At 32.5% G+C, this 24,455-nt stretch overlaps 1 protein-coding gene across 1 annotated transcript in view; it reads left to right on the forward strand.

The window, feature by feature from the left end:
- The window catches only part of LOC149412157 (uncharacterized), a 160,769-nt gene that overhangs the window by 96,329 nt on the left and 39,985 nt on the right, over nucleotides 1–24,455 (forward strand). Inside the window, exon 4 of the mRNA XM_089646319.1 lies at nucleotides 414–733. Coding sequence (XP_089502445.1) covers nucleotides 414–733 — 320 coding nt within the window. The remainder of the gene's footprint in view (nucleotides 1–413; nucleotides 734–24,455) is intronic.

Here is a 24,455-nt window from a genome sequence, read left to right on the forward strand (position 1 = left end):
GGTTTGCGAGTAGTCCTGAAAACAGGATATTCCTAATGAGACAGGCACCGTAAAAATATAAAATTTAATAGCCTTACTTACATAGATGAAGGTACGATTTTAGATCATTTTTATAATCAATATTATCTGAGTATTGAAAGACACCCAGTGAGGCCAACATAACTCTGAAATGTAAAAAATATTGTTCCAAAATAAAAAATAAAATAAAAATAATATAAAATTATAAAACTTTACATTTTTAGAATAACCTTCAGAAATATAATTTACATATTTTTAACAGTGTCTAGCATTAGTCATCTATCGTTGTACAACCGACAACGCTTATATCCGAGATTATTTGTCTTTCTTTCAAAATCGGTTCGCCATTTTTTTCTTCCATTTTACGTTCTTAAATATCAATCTGTAAATTCTAGGTGAAGGTTCCTGCCATAGCGCCGACGCCACCGACGCCCGTTTGGACGACAGTTCCGACGGCGGCGGCTCTCCGCGCCACCAAACCACCCCCAACAACCCTAACAACTCCAACAACAGCCTCAACAATAACAACAACAACGGTGCCAATAACGGTACCAGCAGCCAGGACTCCAAGAAAAAACACAGGAGGAACCGGACAACTTTTACAACATATCAGCTACACGAGTTGGAGAGGGCTTTCGAGAAGAGTCACTATCCTGATGTGTATTCTAGAGAAGAGTTGGCGATGAAGGTGAATCTTCCGGAAGTCAGAGTTCAGGTATGTTCTCAACAATGTAATAGTATTTGAATCTCTGTTCAATGCTTTTTCAAATGTTTAGGAATATATGTATATATATGTATACATATTTTTTTTTATTTATTAAAGGAAAAAGTACATATAAGTTATAAGGTTTACAATTTACAATGACATTATTTAATACTACTCTTCCAGAGAAGCATTAGCTTATGGTTGCTGGTGTTTTTGTTTTCTACATCACACATATATCACACAGCAGGCAATGAGGAAAATTATTTTCTCAAAAGCCCATACCATCTTTGGGGATCCTGGGTGTTGAATTTTTATTTTTGAGGAAAGGAAGGGTTTGAAGTGTAGGAAACACAAAATCGTTTCTACAGCCGAACTATTTAACTCACGAACGAGTCGTGAGTCGTCAAATGTGTCAAAATGTTGGGCGCGTTTATTTTATTTCTTGACTATGTACTGACTATGTAATTTTTAAGACAGGTGAATATTTCGAACAGACGGTGGAGGGTTTTTTAGGACCCACACCAGAGGTGGCTTCCTTATTAAAAAATGGTGCGCACTTGCGATTTGTTCTGGAATAAATTTCTAGCACTTATGTAATATTAAATATACGATAGAATGTCAGCGGAAAAGTAGTATTTATTTTTTGGAATAACTTAGTAAGTAAAACCTTATTGTAATATTTAATTATTGAAGACAATATTAGCGATTCCTAAACGAAAATCTGAAACATCAAAATCATAAAAGGATACGGTCACATCTAGGACTCAAACCCAGGAACCTTACCTTGGCGGGGCATCGATCTACCAACTGAGCTAATGGAATCCAATAAGAACTACCAACATTGTCTTCATTTTTATTAGCAACTATCTTTATGTAAGAAAAGTAATAATTGGAGGCTTGGGGTCACGTGTATTTTTGATGTTTGCAATAACTGAAAGTGTACGATATCTTTTTGAAGTAACATCGCTCAAGAGTTCCTGTTGCTCGCATTGGCACTATAGCGTATTCATTTTTGAGGACAGATATTATGTTGAAGAATGAAGGGGTGACAAAATAAACGTATTAACAACAATAGTATAATTTTTATTATTATTTTGTTTTGTCTTTACAAAACCTTAAAATAACGTAACACTTCTTTTCTATAAACTTTTGGAACCTGGTAAGTTTTCCACGCACCCATGTTATCCTTAAAATTTAAGTTTGCTTTTAATTTCGTCTTTCCAACAATCACGTTTTGGCGACTGATTTTGGAACCCCTCAGAAACAGCGCCCCGTGCTGGTGCCCAGTTGGCCCCACCCTGATTCCGACCCTGTTAGTTTTCATGATAAAACAAAGATTTTTAAGATAAACCATATAACAATACAATTTATACTCTGATCTATGTACTTTTTGTTGTTCCTACATCATTACCACTTTCAAATTGCACGCATAAAAGCATGTATGAAGTAGTTTCTAATGGAAGCTACGATTAGCACTAAGCCCAGCGTGAAGTGGTTAAATAATACTGTCCAGCCATCACTCAGCGCGTGACAGCGAAGGGTTAACTCGACGTAATGAGATAATTTACTCGCGCGGAGGAAGGCTAAACTCAAGGGATTAACCCCCTGGACACTAATACAACATCATCAATTAGTTACTACAACGTACTTTAGAGATAATTATTAAGTTGTTTATTTAATTTTAGACATTAGTCGCTCGTATCTCAGGGGTTTTCTCACAAACTATCTTAACAAACGAAACTCCGGCTTCAGCAAAACACTTGCACTTTTATTGTGATAGATTGATAATGCCTCTGATATTGTTCGAGGAACGAACAAGGGTTGGGAAAGCCGTATTCTAAAGGGCTACTCCACAGAGATAAAGCATGGATGAAGCCTATGGCTTATGACAGGCGAATGCGATAACACAATTTGTAAGGTTAATTCACAGTCAGCTTACCGGGTGGCGAACAAAATCTGCATCTCGAGAATCATCTGTCAGCACTGGAACGGTGATCGTTGTACGTCAGCACTCGTTATGTTGAATTGGATTGCGATAATTGCGATAAAATACGTTTAAGGGATTATTCCGATGAATAACTGGCGATAATACACACATTGGTTTTGACAAGACGAACGTTTCGATGCGATTGTACGGCTCACGGCACTCCGTGATTATAGTTGACGTGTGTGAATTCAAACTGTACAGTTCAAACTCTGACCATACCATTGGTCAGCACACGGCCTGTCAAAAGCAAATCGGCGTGACGGAACAGATATCTTACATAATTAGCAGGCGGTTGGAATAATCTGGACCCTGACCTTGAGGTTCGCATATTATTTACTAACCTATTATTATAAGCAGCTAACATCATCTATGGGTAACCTAATAGACTACTACGAGTGCCATATATGGGTGAGCTCTTACATTAATATCAAACATATCACGTTAATGATCTCTGTATTATTCTATTGCCATTTTTTAACTGATTTTGTGTTTGGAATTATTTGTACTATTTCACAATTTAATCAATTTTTTTTTGAAGTAAATTTCTTCTGAAAGCTTATCACTTTGTTATGACATTATAAATTTTATTTAAACACGAATAACTTTGTTTACATCACTTTAATATGTATATAACCTCTACATGTTTCATGAACAAAGTTCACCTCATCAGGAGTAAGTATATACTAAAGTCAAAAAGTAATTATAGATTACAATTGAACATTGGAAGGAGTGGGGAAGAGTGAGACGGGAAGACCAGTTTAGTGGAAACATATTTAAAAGAGGGTTTATAAAAATAAAATATATTAAAGTGATCTAAACAAAGTTATTTGTGTTTTAATACAATTTAATCGTTAGAATAATACCTATTAGGTATATTTGCGGCACGTTGTTTGAAATGGCTTTAGCTGAGTTTGGTAGCCAGATAATTTCTAACCATCCTCTTATCGTATCCTCCCCCCTACTAAATTCAGCACAACAATCACAATCCTGATTTTCTTAGACGCCTCAACTCTCATTATTGTGAGACCTTTACTATGACTTACAACGGATCTCCCGCGGGTTTTATTACACTAAAAACTTGTTACATTATAAAGAAATAAATTATAAAATACATATGTTCTTACTTACAGAAATATTTGAATATAAGAAGAGTACAAAGCGCCCATTAAATTAAGCACTCGAAAAAAGGAAAACATTTCCCTAACCGTTAAATTGGTTACGGGATTATGTTCGCCACGCTAAATTAACCCCTATTGAAGGCATTGGATTGTGAAAGGAAGAAAAACTCGCGTGAGAATTGTGCACTTGGCTATTTAGTTTATTAGGGTTCAAGCTTTTTTCCAAAGGGGAGCAAAAAATGGGTTTGCTTTGTATTTTATTTCCAATAAGTAAAAATATCTCGGTCATAAGAATGAACATATTTTGTTAGTTACAGTTTGAATAAGATCCTTTTCTTAACGTGGCTTCAAATATTAGGTAAATATTTATATTTTAAAAGAAGTTTTCGAAAGAATGTAATTTTTTTTACGTCTTAAAGGTATTAAAATATTGCATAAATTTCATTATTTTTAATGCTTACAGTGTAATCTTTATGGTTGAGAGCTGATCACAATTTGATGAAAAGCCTCAACGGGCCGAGAGTCGGCGTTTTAGTGGTAACTCGGTGACATGTAACACACCAACCTTTGTTTCTCATGTATGCATTTCCGTTGAAAAAAATCTTTTTTAATACTAATATAAGAATGAGTAATTTCTACCTAAGCAAACTTCCTGCAATATTTACAATAAAAGTTTGAAAAAATAATCAATAACCGTGGAGAGTAATTACATGAGATTGGCAGCATAAAAAAATGTTACGGAATTCAAAATAAATAGCCATAAACGATACCTTTAAATACATGCATAGTATACATACCTGGTCGTATTACACGGAGTCATTAACAACTTAATTGACAGCCCTGCCATCGTTGCCACTATTAAATTCCATTTACCGATTAGGATCATGAGACAAAATGTAACATTTTTCTGCAATACGTACACAACCAACTATCAGACACACTCACTAACCAATAGGATGCATGATCTGGGCAACAAGTTTGGGGGTACTATTGATATATTTACTGACTCCATTTATAGAAATAAGCGTAATCTATACCAGCACTTCTACAAATTACAGTGGCGTTGATAATTTAGTTTTAGTGATTTGTCTTATATGTGTAGTAATATTGTTTCATATTTAGTTTATCAATATAATGTTATTCCAAAAAAATATGTAAGTTTTCAATAGCTCACTAGGTATATTTTGTTTTTTTTTTTTTAATCCATGTAAAATCCCAGCTGGGCGTAAAACCAAATTACATATTGCACAAATGATAATTATCTACTAGCCATATTAAAAAAAAATATTGAAGCAGAACTAAGTGGAAGTTCACAAAATTTAAAACGGAACATAAACTTTAACATAGATTTCTACCTAGGTCCGCATTATATTTGAAAACAAAATCAATAACCATAGAAGTTGTCTATAAATAGATGCATAATGCATAGACGAGCAACTCTAGCGGCAGTAATAATTATTAACAGCGCAGTGTCTTCCATATCGCCTGGCCTTCGCTCATTGGTTGACTATGTTAGTGATTGCAATTACGAACCAATCAGCTTTCATTAAATCTGACGTTTCAGCGGCGGGAAACGTCTGGTGGCCGGCAGCCATTTTGGATGGTAATGTTTTGAATTTTCACAATTGTTTTCATTTTGGCATGTGAGGGAATACATATATATATATATTTATAGGGTAAAACAATAGTTACTTACCAAATCATAAATATCACACAAAAACGATTGTTTAAAATAGTTCATTCTTAATTATTGTCAAATAATTTGTGTTGTCAAATAATTATTATTGTCAAATAAAATGTTAATTAATCGTGTAGGTAGTAAGCCACCATGCTGTTTAAAAACTTCATAGCGCACAACTGAAATGACGTTGAGAGTAGAAAATACTTCTATTGATCATTTATTTTTTATAAATTTAATTCCAATTAAATGAAATGGATAAAACCTCACACTTTATCAAAGAAATTATTTTTTAAACAGTAGTTCAATTTCATTGGCCAGTCTGAGCGTACACAAAAAAAACTTATAAACTTTTGGTAATTTACTAAAAAGAACAAATTATTTGTTTTCCTGTTAAAACGGGAATGAAGGCCTTTAACGAATGTGTAGCGGCAGCTACTAGATTCTAGAGCATTAATACATGCAACGCGCATCACATTGGAACCTACGAGTAGAACGGCGAATGTACGCTGCATCTACCTATCCAGAATAATAGCAAAGCCAGCCTACCTACTTTTCTAGGCGCGTGTGACTACCATATAAATTCCACATCGTGGTACCTAGCCAGTCTTTAGTACTCAGTCAATCAGTCTCGTTCAAGTGCTCATCCCATACCATAATGATTTACATCGACTACTGAATATATCGATACCTATGTTCATCGTCATCAACTACTGTGACAACTCTGTTTACTCTATTTGGACTCTGTAATCTGACTACCTCTAAAAACACGAATGTGTTCTAGCCACGTCGGAACGTGTTCATAAAAATTCTAATATTTTCGCATTTTGTCATTTGTCATTGTCATTACAGCAGATCGAATTTGTATATTTTAATATGTTATTACCTTAACCTCTTACCGACGTTGAAATAATAAACCGCACAACTTCGTTAACGAAACAAACCCATTGCGGAATGCGCCGAGGCGAAACAACAACCTTTAGTTAACTGTTAACTGAGTTGCCAAAGTTTCCTAACTACTGATCGAGTTTAAACTAACTGGAGTTTACAGTTAACTCGATTAACCGCCTAGACTGGGAGTGGTATTGACTTACTACATGGGGTTTAACTACCACTCGTAAACTACTCACCCGACACATACATACATCCACACATACACACACACGATATTCGCGTTCATGTAAAGATGATCTATGGAGAAAAATGTTATATCTTTAAATTATTGGTTGCTCCGATTAAACGGGATTGCAGGCCTTACGAATGATTTAACAGGATTCCTGATAAACTTTTAGTAAATTGCGAATATATTATCACGATGTCGTAAGTGTTCAGAAAAATTCTAACATTTTCGCATTTCGTTATTATATACTATTAAAACAAACGCAGGTCACACACGCGTTCCGATATTGATAAGCTGGTTCTACACTCGCGCGCGAAGTCGCGCCGTGAATTCACGCCATGAATATACGCCTCGATCCGCGCGTGAACTGTGTCCATCCACACTCGCAAAGCTTCAGTCTTGTTCGCGACTTTAAACCGCAAACCCTTTGTCGCGGGCCAAAAAACCGACAAAAATCGGGGAATGGCGCGAAGCGCGAATGCGAAGATTGCGAAGGCGTGAACAAGATCCACACACGCGTTTCGCGGCCTTCGCGGCCGTTCGCGCCGCGAGTGTAGAGCGCGCTTTTACGAATTCACTAAAAGTTTATCATGAAGCGGCCTACAGTCCTGTTTTAACCAGATTACACATAGTTTGAAGAGATTTTTAACAAATCGGAAATACTCATTTTTCTCCAAGCATTTTGAAAATAATATATTTTGAAAAAAAAGCATTATCTCCCTGATCCAAATATTTTCTTAACAATGGGCTATGTTATCTTTGGGGATGCTGTGTCGGTTGTTTTTTTTTAATAAAATAAGGAATAAGATCTGGGAAAGAAAAGGTATGAGGGATGGATAGGAATCTGTGGGTCAGTGTGTCCAGGAGAGACGGAGAAAAATATCTCCCTCAACCAGTCTCTCCAATTCAGCAATTAAATTTATAATTTGAGGAGATTTTTAATAAATTAGCAATACAACCAATACACATTTTCTCCGTGTTCAAACTACTAGCCGATTAGTTACTAACTTTTCAGTCTACCCAAGTTAACCTTCAACAGTTCCCCGTGTGGTTAAGCAGTTAGACCGATCGGAGTGAAGTTTGCAGCGATTAATTCAGCATGCAACGTCACCCCGATAAGGCCTTATAAATTGAGCTTAACTACAATTTTCATAGAAACGGCCAACGATGAGTGATTATTTTGTCAACTATGGAGAGCATGAAATAATTAGCACATTTCATTATTGAGAATATTTTAAACAAATGTTTTGAATATTCCGTTATAAAATGGAATTATTTTACAACGCGATCAATTTATAACCCAACGAGACCGAAATTACAGTTCGTAATTGGTATTTTAAAATAATTAAGTTTTAAAGTTTTTTTTTACAGTCAGACATTCGCAAGTTATAAATAAGCTAACAATATTTTAACACTGACGGACTCCGTGGTTGTGTGGGTACGATCCTTGGCTACGATTCCGGAGGTCGCGGGTTCAAAGTTGAATTCCCGGCAAACGGAATTAATTCATTAAAAATAACCCTATGTTTTGGAATAACTTAGTAAAACCTCAAATTATAATATTTAATTATTGAATGACCGTATCTTATTTTGATTTTTCTGTTTCAGATTTTCGATTAGGAATCGCTAATATTGTCTTCAATAATTAAAAAATAACCTTCATTGTAATGGTGGCACGTTCCAAAGTTTTAGATTCTTTCACTCTCGCCTTTGTGAAAGAACACTTTTCAGAATCGAAACGTGGCTTGAAATGGCTTTAATCGTGTTAGGTGACTAAATCTGAATAGCCAGTTAATTCCCCACCTTGGTTTTCTCCATCTCTTTCCCGTCTCTACTGCCATCAGATTCCTAATATACTCCGATTTGGGATATCATAGTATCACTGGCTCCAGACGGTTGGGAGCAGTTGGGACTTTTGTGCTATAATCTCATATAACTTTTGTGTGTCGTTGTTTTATGATTTTTCACTTTTTTTTAACTACTTGAGCATCTATCATCTAACCGATCGCGATCGTTTCATCATATTTACAGAGTAGGGATTCCTGAATTGTGTTCAAAAAATATACTATACCGTTTCTTTTCAAATTCATTAAAAACTGCTTCAATCTATGCAAAAGGTTTCGTTTAGTTTAAAAAGAGCTTGAAAAGAAGTGGAAAATAATTTCAGGGTAAATTGATCCAATTTGAAAATCATTTCAATTTAATACCCCATCATACAAAATGGCAGTTTCCAAAACTAATTCCAACAATTTCCTTGTAATATTAATTACTTTACACACTCTGTTCGTCGTAAAACAATTATTAACTTTCGCTAGCAACGCCGGGTGAGTCCTCAGACCTCAATCTCGGAGCAAATCCGATTACTGCACCAATTAAATCGCGCGAAATTGAGTTTATCCATTATTATGTACCAATAATTACGTCATACTAAATGCGTTATACGTAAGGATGAGTTTGCCTTGGTTATGCTTTTGCAACGAATAATCGATCTTTACGGAGGGTGTGAAATTATTATCATTATTATTAAATAAAACAATCTGATTCCGGTTGTGCCTCTGTTTGTAACCCCAGTTCAATGATATCTATAACTTTTGTTACGAATTTACGTTTCATTTTCGAAATCGGAAGTGTATCATTATTGGTCAGTTGTTTCACGAAACTGAAATGAAAACAGAATTTGTGTAGAACCTTCAAAGAACAGTCAACTTTGAAATTTGATGAATTTTTCAAATTCTGTAAAACAACCCGTCCTAAAACTTGTATTCTTTTTTTAACTACTTCCAATAAAGGGTCTTCTTTGGTACATTATTATAATGGATAATGAGGGAGATAGCAAATATAAAAAGCAACCGGTGCATAATCACACGACAAGATTCACTGAAAATAAGGGCCTCATTATTCCAAGAGTAACAAATAAGTATGGAAGCCGAACGATTAAATATTTAATACCAGAGATTTTCAATAAATTTAATAATTCTTTTAAACCTCAGAATAATGAGAGACCCTGCCCCAAAAACACTAAGCATTGGCTAATAAGCGACGAATCAATGTATCTCTGAACTTTATTATTGATGTATTCCTGAACATCTCAACGTACCTGCCTAAATAATTTGTATATAGGTAGGTACTTTGATATATATTATTTTGTGAAATTGTTTATTGTATAATTTTGTGTCATACATGTATTAAAAATGTTTATATATATTATTTGTAGAACCTACAGACAAGCCGTCATGTGTGACAGCTTTGTGGGACTGCATAAATCTTGTATCTTTAAAAAATTTATAATAAATAAAAAAAAATAAAAAAATAACTACCCCGCAGCCAAGTTGAGGAGTAGGTAGTAACCAAAATTACTATACTCCTTATATTAGCTTAAATACTTGACATATCATTTATGTATTTTACGTATTACTGCGCAAATACATAAGTTACCATTAATAATTGACTGAATAATTGGGATTTCTATAGTTTAAATCCCATAAAACAGAACAATGCATGGGGTCGTCGGAAGATCCACTTGGTTACAGACGTTTTGTTTGGCATCTTGGCCTGTCAAGAGTTAATATGGCGAACACTTGATTTTTTGAATATCTACCAATGCGTTCCATTACGCGGCCCCATTTCTTCAAATGTCTTTAGACGGGTTTAAAAACCAGATTTGAATAGACAGACACTTCACGCCTTTCTCTTAAATTGAGTACGCCATAATCCGATTGGCTCTAGACAATTGTAACTAGTTGGGACTCTTGTCCAGTATTCACATAAGAATCAATTTTAAATGTTGCACGCGGATCACTCTTTATTAGTATAAATAATATTAAAATTCTATTTTAGGAAAAGTGTTAAGCTATGTAAGTTGGTTTGAAGGCATTATATCCACCGTGCGAACCACCGAGTGTCCGTCTGTGTGAAGCGACCCGTGAAATACTTTGTGTCAGAAACCTTTCCTCTACTATTTCCTTCTCCTCCCCTTTTCCTCCCTGCACCCTCTTTTGGAGGGAAGAACCTACCATTAGACTGATGGTATTCTAAGTGTGGAGTTTTGTTTATATACAGTGGTGAAATCGTTTTATTTGAAATGATAATAAGTGTACATAATTTATTTATTTAAAAAATATAAAAAGTGAACCCAAAAAACCTTTTTTCTGTATTTGTGATGCATGTCTTCAATTCTTCTGATATTCAATAGATGTATAGCTAGTAATTATATTTTAGATTAAAATAAAGTATTCAAGTACTTAATAATTCGTTTAAATTTCAATAAATACATTTAATTACTTTACATTTTAACTCGTTCAACATTTCGTTGATTTTATTTTTTATGTTATCATTGTAACATATCTTCCATAGTTCTTCATCGTTCTAAATGGGAGGTAAAAGCGGGGAGAAAGTGAAGTGTAATGATGGGATGAAAACGGCGATAAAGCTATCGTTACAATAACGATTTAACGGTTTAGCGGGATTACAGGATAATGATATAGGGTGCTATAATGTATTATCTAATGTTCAGCACAATAATAATGTAATATCTACATCAATTATTACCAGGGCTTCCCCGTGACATAAATAATTCAGAGAATGCAAACACATGTTAAAAAAAAAATTATTATGCGTTGATATATGGAATACCTACCCACACATTAAATACAGTTACTTCACTGCATCTGGATTTTGTATTTTATTTTATGTAAGTAAGTCTTACAAAACTCCATTTTGTAATACTTAACAAAAAAAAAATTCTTGTATATTTATATAATTATAATGTAGTTATCATCAATTGATTCTTTTTTTAATTTGTTCGCTTTTGGGAACAGGTTTTCCTTATATAAATTGTCTCCCTAACTGAAATGGTTAAAAATTTTATCTTTATGGTGTTTTATTATTTTATTTTGACAGTTATGTTTATAATACATTATTTGTTTAATAAAACTTGTGTTTTACGTAAGGTGAGCCGTTTGTAAAACTTTTTTTGGTTTTCGTTAGAAATTTAAATATTTCAAAAATTAAATGTATATTTCAAATAATAAAACTTGAAAGAGTATTTCATCACATTTAAAAATAGTTTTCAGATGCGTTCAGAAATATTCCATTTATTTGAATGGCAAAGCGAACCTTCTGACTTGAGAGTACGACATTATGATAAATTGGTTTATTTATTTTTGCTTAATGTACGTGTTATAAATATTGAAGAATTTCTACACACAATGTAATACTATTATTATTTTAGTGATTCTCTATAGTAAAACAGAAGCTCAGTTGTTAAAAAATATATGTTTAAAAAGAAAATTAACATTATTGAAAAAGCTTTTTTGGATTAACACAACATGTTTACTTTAAAGAATAGCCATCTAACTAATTATATTCTTACACGACGGTTCAACGTTGATATGGTAAAGCCGGCCTTGAGCCTGGTTTATGACCGGTTTAATCAAACAAATGCCATGGTAAAAAGTCAATTTTTTTCAACTGAACCTAAACTTATTAAACGCCGCTTGCAGTTGCTTCTTTCCTTTCCCGTGATTCGTGGCTCGGTTCGCAAATGTATACGTACCATTATATTTACACAGCGTTTTTAAGCAAGGGGGTAGGGCTATTATTAACATTAAGTTATGCTTAGTTACATATATTGTTCGATATTTTAATTATGTATACCTGTAAGAGATGTGATAAATATGTTAAGTTGTGTCTAACTCTTTCGAGTAAGCAGGTTGAATTCAGCTGTGTTCAAACCCATTTTTTGGTCCTCCAAGCTTCTGGAAACAACCAAAAAAGGTATCGAACGAATTTCGCCTTTGAAGGCATCGACATCCGGCCGGAAGTGTCTCAGACGACACCGGATATGCAGCGGATAGATCGCGAAATAAAGTAAAAAGAAAAACAGACATCAATTTGCAAAATTAACTGAGCGATCTGTCTTTGGGCGAAATCGAATTCTAATATTGAATTTAATCATCATTTGCCTATCGACGAGTACCTCGAAAAAAGTGTTCTGTAACTTTATCGTCATTCATGGTTTTTAAGGCCGCCAACTAATATTTGTATTTTTTGTGTTCGGTAGCTTGCTAGATGGCTAGCCAACATTTTTAAGCCTCTAAAATTGTAGTTTCACATGAAATGAACGAAATAATTTCGCCTGCGGCGCGTTTTTAGCATTTATTCTTTACGTAGGTAAAAATTTTAAATTAACTCGGTTAAAAAAAAACTGTTTTTTTTTAAACTGTCTTTCCTGACGATTAAAACAGACATCGTTTTTTGGATGTTTCTCAGTTAATAGACATCGGTAGAATTTCTGATTAAATAATAAAATATTCAACAATTTTATTTATGTTTTGAAATGACACAGAGGAATCAACAATGACTGCATTGTTTTAAAATATGTTCCATAATTTATGTGATCTTAGAAATTTTCAGGCTTAAAAAAACAGCATCTAAGGGTACGTATACAACGATATACATCGAATTGCGAACGAACACGCGAACCGTAACACGAATTACGGGAAAGGAACGAATCAACTGCAATCGGCGTTTCGCGCTATTTGCGGTTGCTTCGTTTCTTTACCATGTTAAGTTCGGCAGTTCGGCTCGCGGATGTATACTTAGCATTATAGATTAACCTATAATGTAGGAAGAATTATCGCCAGCGGTATTCCGAATTGGCATCATATTAAAAAAAAAATCATTTTTCAAATGACTGAAATCTACACCAAAATGGTTTGTATATACACTGAAAAAAAAGTGAAAACGCCAGCATATAAAATTAACTTATATAAATGACTATCTTAGAAAAATATTTTCAAGCTACTTTCTAGTTACCAAAATCCAACCTGACAAGAATAGCAAAAGAACCCTCGAAAAGTCTTCGCTCAGCATTCGATCGTGTATGTTTCAAAAACAAAAATAATTATATTTAAAGTATAAATTTAGGTGTTTAACTAAATCAGTGGGATCTTAAAATTTAAAATTTAGGGGTGAAATTTTTCTCTTATTAGTTTTAAAAGCGGTACATATTCTATTCAATACTTCCTTTTACTCACTCTTTTATCTCAATATATCAATGTTCCCTCGGCTTGACATCCAATAACCTATAATTCCCCAACACTGCTTTAATCAGATTTGTTTGGTTCAATTATAGAGAGGAACGGAACAATTTTTTTGATTGTAGTGTGTTTTGAAATAGGGTTGCGCCAAAATTGTAACGGGTTAAATAGTAAATTAATATATGAAATATCTTTTTTCGTAAACAAGGAAGAAATATTGTCGAAAATAAAAAAACCTCCTAGAAGTAAATCTTTAATATAGTACCATTGAAGAAGAAAATAATACTACGAAATCTAAACTGTACATGAAACAGAACAAGACACATAAAAAATACGGTTTCAACGGGGAATCAAACCTAAGATCTCTGTCTTACCGGGACAACGCTTCTAACTACTCAGCCATTGGGACCTAATTATTTGACGTCGTTTTTGTCGATCTCATATTTCAAATTAACATATACGATTTTTATTCACATTGAACACCTATTTTGTGAATGATGCAAGAAGTGTGTGCCAAGACCGAGTTGGTTGGCGTTCCGCCTCTCTGCTTACCCCTGCGGGGAAATGGCGTGATAGTTATTTAGTTAGACATCTATTGACTTTTTCTAAAAGTGTAAATGAATATTCAGTTTTTTTTAATAATCCTTGAAAGTTATATACGAGTATATATATATCAAGTTTTATCTCTTCTTCTATTGCAAATAAAAAACTAGACACTAAATCTTATTTAAACAAACAAAGACAATTATTTTTAATGCTTAAGGCAATGCACTACGTCATGTAATATTTTAAATTGAGCCGCTATCAATAACAACCCTTACGTAGATGGCGATAAGGTTTAAATTCCCGCTTAACACCATCCGCCCGTTTTGATTTATGCAAGAAAAAAACATGGCCAAAAAGTGCCTTTTATATTATTTTGTGGATGTTCAGGGATAAATATTAATTTTTTTCCAATCATTTTATAAATAACTTAATTTGCCACATTATACAATAAAATCATAACCGAAAATGGGTTCGTAAATAAGAGATTTTGAACTTTAAAGAAGTTTTCATAGGCCTTATACATTATTTTTTTCTGGGCTTATAAAAAGACTTATCTATAAAATACTCGATTATTTCAAAGGCCAAGATGTATTCTACTCGCAGTATTTAATTAAAGCATCTGAAACATTTCTAGGCGACCAAATTTTCAAACCAAAAACACATGATTTTGCATTACTATGTATGGCATCGCCTTAATATAGATGGTAAATATGTAGTTTCTTTGCATAACATTTTTGTAAACAAGAAAATACCGAATAAATTATGTTAACTTTTGCAAACATAACACAATTTCATCAAAAAAAAAGGAAACAAGATATTATCATCATTTCCATTCGTTATAAAAAAATGTTTTTTTTCTTTCATATTTTTGGCAGCCCTTCTCGACAAAAGTAAAACATTTTTTTCAGTTATGATGGATATCATATCAAAGTGGGTTGGGCCCATTGTGCGATACCGGATTCTCGTCAAAGGTAACTCGACGTTTCGTTTTCATGCCACTGCCATTGTTCGGGGCATTTCAATGCGCTTTATAATTCGTGCTAATGAAAGGAATTGGATCGAATTAAACAAGGCGGCCGAGTTATATTAATCTAATTATGAAAAAAACTCATATTTGTATAAGTAGTTATGTAGTTAGGTAGGTACCTTCCTCGCACATTCTGTTAAAACGAGTAATAAATAGAGAAATTTTACACGTTGGATCAAAAAAGAAAATTATTAATTTTCACTTTTTTTATTATTTTGAAGGTCATTCAATAAGGTTGTACACAACAAGGTTTCATAAATACAAAATAAATATATAAAAATCGGATATATTTACCCGAGACACTATCAAGGTTACAAACCAATTTCATTAGAAACTTCTTTTCCATTTAAAAAGGTAGATGCCAAAAATATGAGCAAAAATTATTTGAAGATGATATTGTTACTTCTGAATTTGAAATATGATGTCGAGTGGTGCACGACGCCTGTCCAGGTAAGAGAAGAAATCCTGGGTTCAATTCCTAGTTGTGACCGTTATATTTTTATTTATCTTGAATCGTTTAGATTTATTAGTATTATCTTCTGCTTTAATCATTATAAATATGTTTAAATCATCAAAAATATTTATTTTGCTTGTGTCTATCGTGCGTAATTCTGGTTCAATGAACTCGGATTTGCTTTAAATTTATTTTGTTATCACGTTAAATATATTTCAATTGTATTTTCATGTTCATACTATATTTTTTTTTATAATATAATATTGATTACATTTTATGATTTTGACTGTCCAACTAGGAAGGATTCCCGTTTCAGGACAGTCAAATTTACAAGTTTCAAGTTATCCTAGACGAATACAGGATTTAAGACTAACTAAAATAAGTATGCTAAAACGAAGATACATAAAAAGATATACACAAAAAAGTTACATAAAAAAGATACATAGAGGAGTTCGTGATTTCAAATTACATTTTTTAGTATCATTTCGGAATCAGCCCTGCCTACATCCAACAACCATTTTGTTACTCTTGGACCGAAGGATGACAATTCACACAGTTTTAGCTGAGAGGGGATTCAATTATATATTTTAGGACCGAGATATGAGAATATTTTTTGATAAGAATTATTAATTCTTATCAAAAATAATTAATTACGAAGTTTCTAATGAAATTGGTTTGTAACCTAGATAGTGTCTCGGGTAAATATAAATATAATAATTATTAATTCGAACATAGTTTTTTAACTATGTTAGAATTTTTTTTCTTAAAACCAACTCTTATTATACCAAAGGAAAAGACCGTCTTACAAAGTGTTCCGACGTTTCGGCGGAGGTATCTGTGAGCATGCTCAGGTTACATCTCCCGATATCCTGTTACAGCATCATCTTATTGCCTCATTCCTATTGAGCATGAGCAATTGGACAAAAATACGTTAAGGTTAAACGCGACGCTCGTTATATTCTACGTATTCATAGATGGCGCTAATTTATTTATTTTATTAAAATACGCTTAATGCAAATTATTGCTTAACAATATTAAAAAAATATATACATTAAACAGATTAAGTAACAATATGAAATAGTTCAATATTTTTAAAGAACCAAAAATTGAAGACCTTTATAAAAAAGGTTCAAAATTACAAATTTTCAAAGAAAATGTAATAAAAAATTTAAACTTGACTCATCATTAAGGCATAAGCATAACATCCAAATTCTTCTATTTTCAACACAACAAATGCACAATAATTATTTTTACAAAGGCATAAAATATTTCAATAGTCTTCCCGAAGAAATAAAAAAATAACAGATTTGGTATCATTTAAAAAAAATATCAAATTATATATAAAAAAATTAACAACCATAACATCACCAATCACTTCATTTCATGTCATATTCTAAAATTTTAACGTTACAACATCCTAGTGTGATTATATTTACTGTACACTATTTTATAGTATCATTGTACACTAAAATGTAGTAAAATTATGAAAAAACTCCTACACCAAGCTCAAGAGCTAGCTCTCTTAATTGGTGTAGAATCCTTGTAAATGTATTTCACTATTTTGTTTTTGCCATATATTATGTTTATTACTGTAACAATATTATAATTTAAACAATAAAAAGAAGTTCGTTCGTTTAAAACGCAATTTCTTAGAGAAAGGCATACAAATAGAATATTGTACCGATGATTCAATCCAATATTGTATCTGTATGCCTTTCTTGATATAATTTAAGTTTGATTGAGTTCTTTTACGAAAAAAACTGTTTATTCATGTTAATATTGCGTGTGTACGGGTGCCAACAAATAATTTATCTTAATACTGTAAAGGAATACTTTGCGAAAAGCATACAATCATAAAATAAATTAATTAACGACATCTAAGAACACTTAGAAAATACCAAGCTTCTCGTTTATTCTGAAATATGAACAATTTGTATATTGTGTAATGTAGGTACTTATGTAATATTCTTGGAACTAAAGACTGAGGATAAAAAACATTCAATATACAATTTTAGATCATGCGTAGGTACCTAATTACTGTTTCTTTAGGGATAGTTTTTTAAATTACATCATCGAGATTGATTTAATTTAACATAATCAAAATCATATTTAAATATTTGTAATTAACGCGAAAGTGATATATCTCTTATATTATTATCCTCACTAATAATCTCGGTTGTTAGAAGAAATTTTCAACTTGCAATAAATCCAATAAAAGTGATTCATGAAGCAGTGTACATAGGAAAATATCTGTATTACACAGGAGATACTGACAGTAAATAGATGTAATCCATTGAAAAGTAGGTACAAATTTGACGGCCGGCATAGTCCAGTGGTAACGCATTGGACTGCCATTCCGAAGGTCGCGGGTTCGAACCCGGCGTGCGCAAATAAATTTTATTTGATTAATTTGTGTTATTTCACAATTAATTAATTAAAATAATATATAGTATATTTGCGGCACGTTCCAGAGTGGAAGATACTACCAGTATCGCCCTGGTGTAAGACCACCATTCAGAATTGAAACGTTGCTCCAAATGGCTTTAGCCGTGTTTAGTGACTAGATCTGAATAGCCAGGTACTTCCCCACCTTCCTCTTTCCCTTCCCCACTTACCTTCAGCCTCACAACATCCCCCAATTGGGGATGCCATAGTCTCACTGGCTCCAGACGGGAGCAGTTGGGACTCTTGTGAGGTATTCACTATAAAAAAAAAAAAAAAAAATTACACACTTGTAAAATTGTGATTACAAGTATAAAGAGAAAATATTAAGAATTGATTAAAAAAAAAAGAAAACTAAATTAAAAAAAAAAAACTAAATATGAAGCAATATTATTAAAACGTAAGAGTAACATAAACTAAAAAAGAAATTACAACAACACTACATAATATAAGACAAATCATTAAAACTAATTTACCAACGCTACTCTAATTTGTAGGATTCGACGAAGTGTTGCTATAGATTATGCCTAATTCTATAAATGAATTCAATAAATACATCAATAACACCCCCATACTTGTTGCCCAGATCATGCATCCTATAAGTCAGTGAGTGTGTCTGATAGTTGGTCGTTTATGTATTGCAGAAGAATGTTATATTTTGTCTTGTATTCCTAGTCAGCACATGGAGTTTAATAGTGGCCTTGTTAATAAAAATATAATACAAAGATACCTACATACTTAACATATATATAAAGTGTTAAAAATAATTTTGCTTGTTGGATTAAAAGAGGTTTGAAAAGTTACAAATAATTACCTAACTATTTTTTTTCATAAAATTTAATGCCATTCTGAGCGGTATTTTCGCAATCGCTTTGACATAAATATCGGTCACTACAATTTCCCTTTCTCTGCTTGCCCCTTTGTGCAGTTATCAGGGCACTTATGCCCGCGCGGCCGTCCCAAATAAGGGCCCTATTGTGCGACGTGTAAGATGATAGGGCCCGAATTACCTGGCCAATTGCATCAAAGGACATTTTATGGTATCAAAGGACCGCCTCGAATGGTTCTCAAAATATGAGGCGAAATATTAATATTGCAAAAAGTGTCCCAGTCAATAAAATCGTGGTTTATCATGAAATATAAAACAATAATTAAAAGACATAAATTCCCTTCCAAATTAAATTTTAAATACCATTAAGATAAAAAAAAAAAAATATCAATGTATGGCAATTGTGGTAATTAATGAAGATGAGGAAATCTTAAAAAATATAAAATAACAACCTACAGCCAACAAACACGAAGATGGGAAACCAACAAACACAGTTAAAAATATGAAGATGAAGAAATCAATAAACTGAAGATGAGGAAATCAATTAACATGAAATGAAGTTTGCAATTATGAAGATGAAGATATTATTAAAAATTATGAATTATCACTTATCAATTAACTTACCAACGTTGAAACAGGAATTCCCAGTAAGGAGTTAACAAATAACACTATCAATATACCTAGCATCCACGCACTAACCTTAAACACCACGGCAATACTGTTAGTATTACTGCTAATATCTACGTGATAATAAAAACTAAATATTACAACGTACCTACTGTACCTTTACGTATACGAGTATAGTTTTAAGTAACTAGTTAAAAGCCATAGTTGTAAATCACTAGACATTAATCTTACTTAAAAGCCACTAGTTATAAGTCAATAGCTATTAAACTTAGTTATAAGCCAAAAGTAATAAGTTATAAGTCTAAGTCATAGGAATACATTAAATGTATAAACTAAGTTGCGCCTCAAGCGCCCTTGGGGTGATTTTCTCACAAAAACGGCGCTATACAAATATTCCAATAATTATTATCATTATTATAATAACCCTAAGAAGTTACAAAATACGAAATAAATAAAATGACAATTTTTTCCAAACGATCGCGAGCAGTTGGGAATCTTGTGCGGATTCACATAAAAAAAACAATATACACTTTAAAATATTTTTTACCATTCGTTAACCCAGTGCTCCAAATTTTAAACCCCTATTTAAAAACCTAAGTTAAACCCTTTTTAACAATGTCTTTATTTTTATCATTGTATGACAGATTATCAATCCAAATGGTACATGATTTATTATTTTTACATTCTTGACATTTCGAAAGATAATTATTAAGGCGATGCAATAGTAATGCAAAATCATGTGTTTTTGGTTTAAACATTTGGTCGCCTAGAAATGTTTCAGATGCTTTAATTAAATACTGCGAGTAGAATACATTTTGGCCTTTGAAATAATCGAGTATTTTTTAGATAAATCTTTTTATAAGCCCAGACAAAAATAATGTATAAGGCCTATGAAAACTGCTTTAAAGTTCAAAATCTCATACTTACGAACCCATTTTCGGTTATAATTTTATTTTATAATGTTGCAAATTAAGTTATTTATAAAATGATTGGAAAAAAATTACATGTTTATGCCTGAACATCCACAAAATAAAATAAAAGGCACTTTTTGGTCATGTTTTTTTCTTGCATAAATCAAATTAGGCGGATGGTGTTAAACGGGAATTTAAACCTTATTGCCATCTACGTAAGGGGTGTTATTGATAGCGGCTCGATTTAAAATATTACACGACGTAGTGCATCGCCTTAAGAATATTTTTTTAGGATACTTGTTGCCTTAAGTAATTGCATATTGTGCCGAACCTCAAACGGATAAGTTTCATGCTTCCGAATAAAGACCAATATAACATTTCGTGTATTATAGTACAGTTTGAGATTCTGCGTTTATTTGGCAATATTCTAAGAGTATGATTACTTATTCCGAATTTGGATCTCTCACGCTAATCCTTGTATTATCCCAGTTTTTGTAAAGACGGTTCTTTAGGAATAGGTACGAACAACTTAAGAATAGTCGTAATTCGACGATGGGCGGAGATCCTTAAACTATTAATAGCTATTTAACATCGATCGGGTGCTTACAAAAAATAAACATCTTAAATCAAATTATGTCTTAGAATTACAAAATTTAATAATTAGGTACTTTTCTTTCATCACGTAAAGATAAACTTCACCTTGCTCCCATTTAATCTGAAATTATGTTTAGGTAAATTGTTTTGAAAAAAGATTAATATTATTTTGATTTATTTACTGTACGACAGATTTATTATCCACTTCCAGTTTTTTAAAGGATAATTAAATATTTCCATTTTTTTGTGTGAAACCGCACAAGAGTCCCAATTGCTCCCAATCCCGTCCGGAGCCAGTGAGACTATGGCATCCCTAATTGGGGTATGTTGTAAGGCTGAAGGTAATTAGTTAATATTTTGAAAATGGCATATAAAATAATTTTCTGTTGGAAATGATTGCTCCAAGCAAATTCTTACAATTTTGAAAATGATGTCGCGTAAACTCAAAGCATATTGTAGAGTTCATTGATCGGAGTTACAGACAGACAGAGTCATAACTGAAATTAGTATTTTTAGTAAAATAAATATATTGTCGGATGGGTGACAACCGTCAAGAATTAGTATATAAAACTAGACATTTGAAGGACATGTATATTCAAAATTGGACGCCAGAAAACTTATGAACGTAAATTAAAAAAAATTATTTATTATTTTACTAATTAAACAACATTAATGAAACGAAAACGTTCAAGTCTAATGCCAAATTGATTCAATGAAAAATAATAAAAAAATCACCTTAAAAGGCAGCTATACGCGCCAAGCTCCGCTGAGTTAATTTATTTTAATATAATTCCAAGCGATGCAAATTTTCCCGATTGAATTTTCCAATTTAGAGTTGCCGAGTTTATCCCAGGAAATGAAAACTTCCAGCTCAATTTGAAACAAGTGTGCTTAATGAAAATGTTATAATTATTAAATTAACTTCATATTGTTTATTTAATTAACGCATAAGTTCGGAGAGATACTATTTGAAATGAAGTACCTAATTTTATAAATATTTTAGTATCTTAAAATTGATCATTTTTAGCTTGGTAGACCATTATTATTCTTATTTAGTTATCTTATTATTCTTACTTAGTTGTCTTATTATACTTACTTAGCTTGGTAGACCATTATTATTCTTACTTAGTTATCTTATTATTCTTACTTAGCTTGGTAGACCATTAGTATTCTTACTTAGTTATCTTATTATTCTTACTTAGCTTGGTAGACCATTAGTATTCTTACTTAGTTATCTTATTATTCTTACTTAGCTTGGTAGACCATTATTATTCTTACTTAGTTATCTTATTATTCTTACTTAGCTTGGTAGACCATTAGTATTCTTACTTAGTTATCTTATTATTCTTACTTAGCTTGGTAGACCATTATTATTCTTACCTTTACGACATTCACTAGAGTGAGGATCTTACCATCAAAATATTTCATTTATAACGGTTTGATAATTTTATAAAACGTTTTTTAACTATAAAATTAGCGGTAAGCACCAGATTTTATTTTTCTGACGATGATTTAGTAACTTCCCAAGAGATCTCTCTAGTAATATTCTAGATTTTAGTTATATTTTCATCAGAAATGATTTTAATAAACCCCACGGAAAGATCGATTTTCTAGGCCTGCTAAGGCAAAGTCGACCGTTGGTCCATTCATTGCGCCGGGCCGCGCGCCGAATATTTCTTTTCACGACTTCATTACTTACGTCGTTAAGATTCTGGCATTATTTTAGGGTATTATCTCGTCTTAAGAAAACTAATTTCAATAAACTTCCTCTGTCCGACGCAGAAGTCATGTTTTGTCTGGTGTTGGCATGAAAAGTTATCAAGAATTGTTTCCATAATTTGCGTCGACATTATAATAATATTATATAATTTCGTAATACGTATTTTGTGAATGATCACTTAAAGTCACCTACACAAGTAATTACTTAAAAATAATAACAAAAATTCTAAAAAACCTTTACTGGTTTTCAAAATGCATCTATAAGAGACATTCCATATTGTGCGTCATTGAATTAAACATACTGTTTTCAGTTATTCCCGAGTGAAATCTAGTTCAATGAACTCAAATTTTTTTTTAATTTAAGACTTATTTTTAACGTTGTTAACTGACTGTTGAATAATTAAGACAAACATCAAAGTACATAAAATTACAAAATAATATTTTGAACCGAAAATGTATTTAATTGCCAATTACAAAATCGAAACTGATTACTGCAATACTACGTTAGTTTAAAATATTGTTTATTTTGCCCAGAAAAAGAATTTCGCTTTTCCCGAAACTATTTAGTGTATAAAATTGTAAATTCAAGATTTGACTGCCCAGATGCTAAATATTTTTGCTGTCGTCACATGTATGTTTGAAGCCTAGATGAAATTTTTTATTTCACAACAATAACTTCGTGTTTAATTCTGTTATGGAGACAATACGTAGACTGGGCAATGAACTAATAAATGTCGTTGATTTCATCAATTTTTACACATTCAAAGCCAAATTTGTCGACATTTCATCATAATTTATACATAGCGAGATGATAATTTAACAAGAATTTTAAATCTTTTTTACTCATGTTGTACTATATTTCCAATTTATTTTATAATCTTTATGTAAAAGCTCAATAGGGCGTTGATAAATAAATAAAAACGTGTGAGTGAAAGAGATGAATAAATTATATCACTGACATGATGTTCTTTCAAGTCAGTGAGTCCGATGCTAAAATTTTGGCAAATATTATTGAAGGGATGAAGAACAAGGTTGATTTTGAATTTGCTGCTGCAGCTGTTATGTTCGTACAAACAGGTCTCCAACTCGTCTTGGAAGGAGTTTATAATAAAATGGTTATTTAAGATTAATCAGGGATTTATTAATACTCCACGTATTATAATGGTGACTCGATAGTCGACCTAACGAAATGCTTGCTAATTGGAATCTGAAACAGTAAGTTTCTCTGAGAGCCTTACCACTGGCCCTGGCGACTACTGACCATTGGCTCCATCTTGCGGACTTCCACGCAAGCTCTATGCACTGCCACCTGTGCGTGCATCTATGAAGCTTTTACTTCCAAACATTTTTGTAACTAGGCGTGTCAGAAAACAAGACCCTATAACGATATAATAAAATATATTCCACTAGAAATGTTAATGTAAAGATGAAGTAAGTAAGTAAAAGGAGTGAGGCTGTCTTTACTAAAATCTGAATAGTAAACAAAGCCGTCTAATTGGCAATACTTTATTCGCCAATTACGAGCTCAGTCACTGTGCAAACAGCAAACAGGGAATAAGTCACTTAGCTAACTTTTCCAACCAGCCAATGGCGTCACAGTTTAAACTGGCTTTAACCTATCCCCACCCCGCTACAGGGG

Source organism: Hesperophylax consimilis, chromosome 24, assembly GCF_061612785.1.
Source record: "Hesperophylax consimilis isolate HC1 chromosome 24, BYU_Hcon_1.0, whole genome shotgun sequence".
NCBI lineage: Eukaryota > Metazoa > Arthropoda > Insecta > Trichoptera > Limnephilidae > Hesperophylax > Hesperophylax consimilis.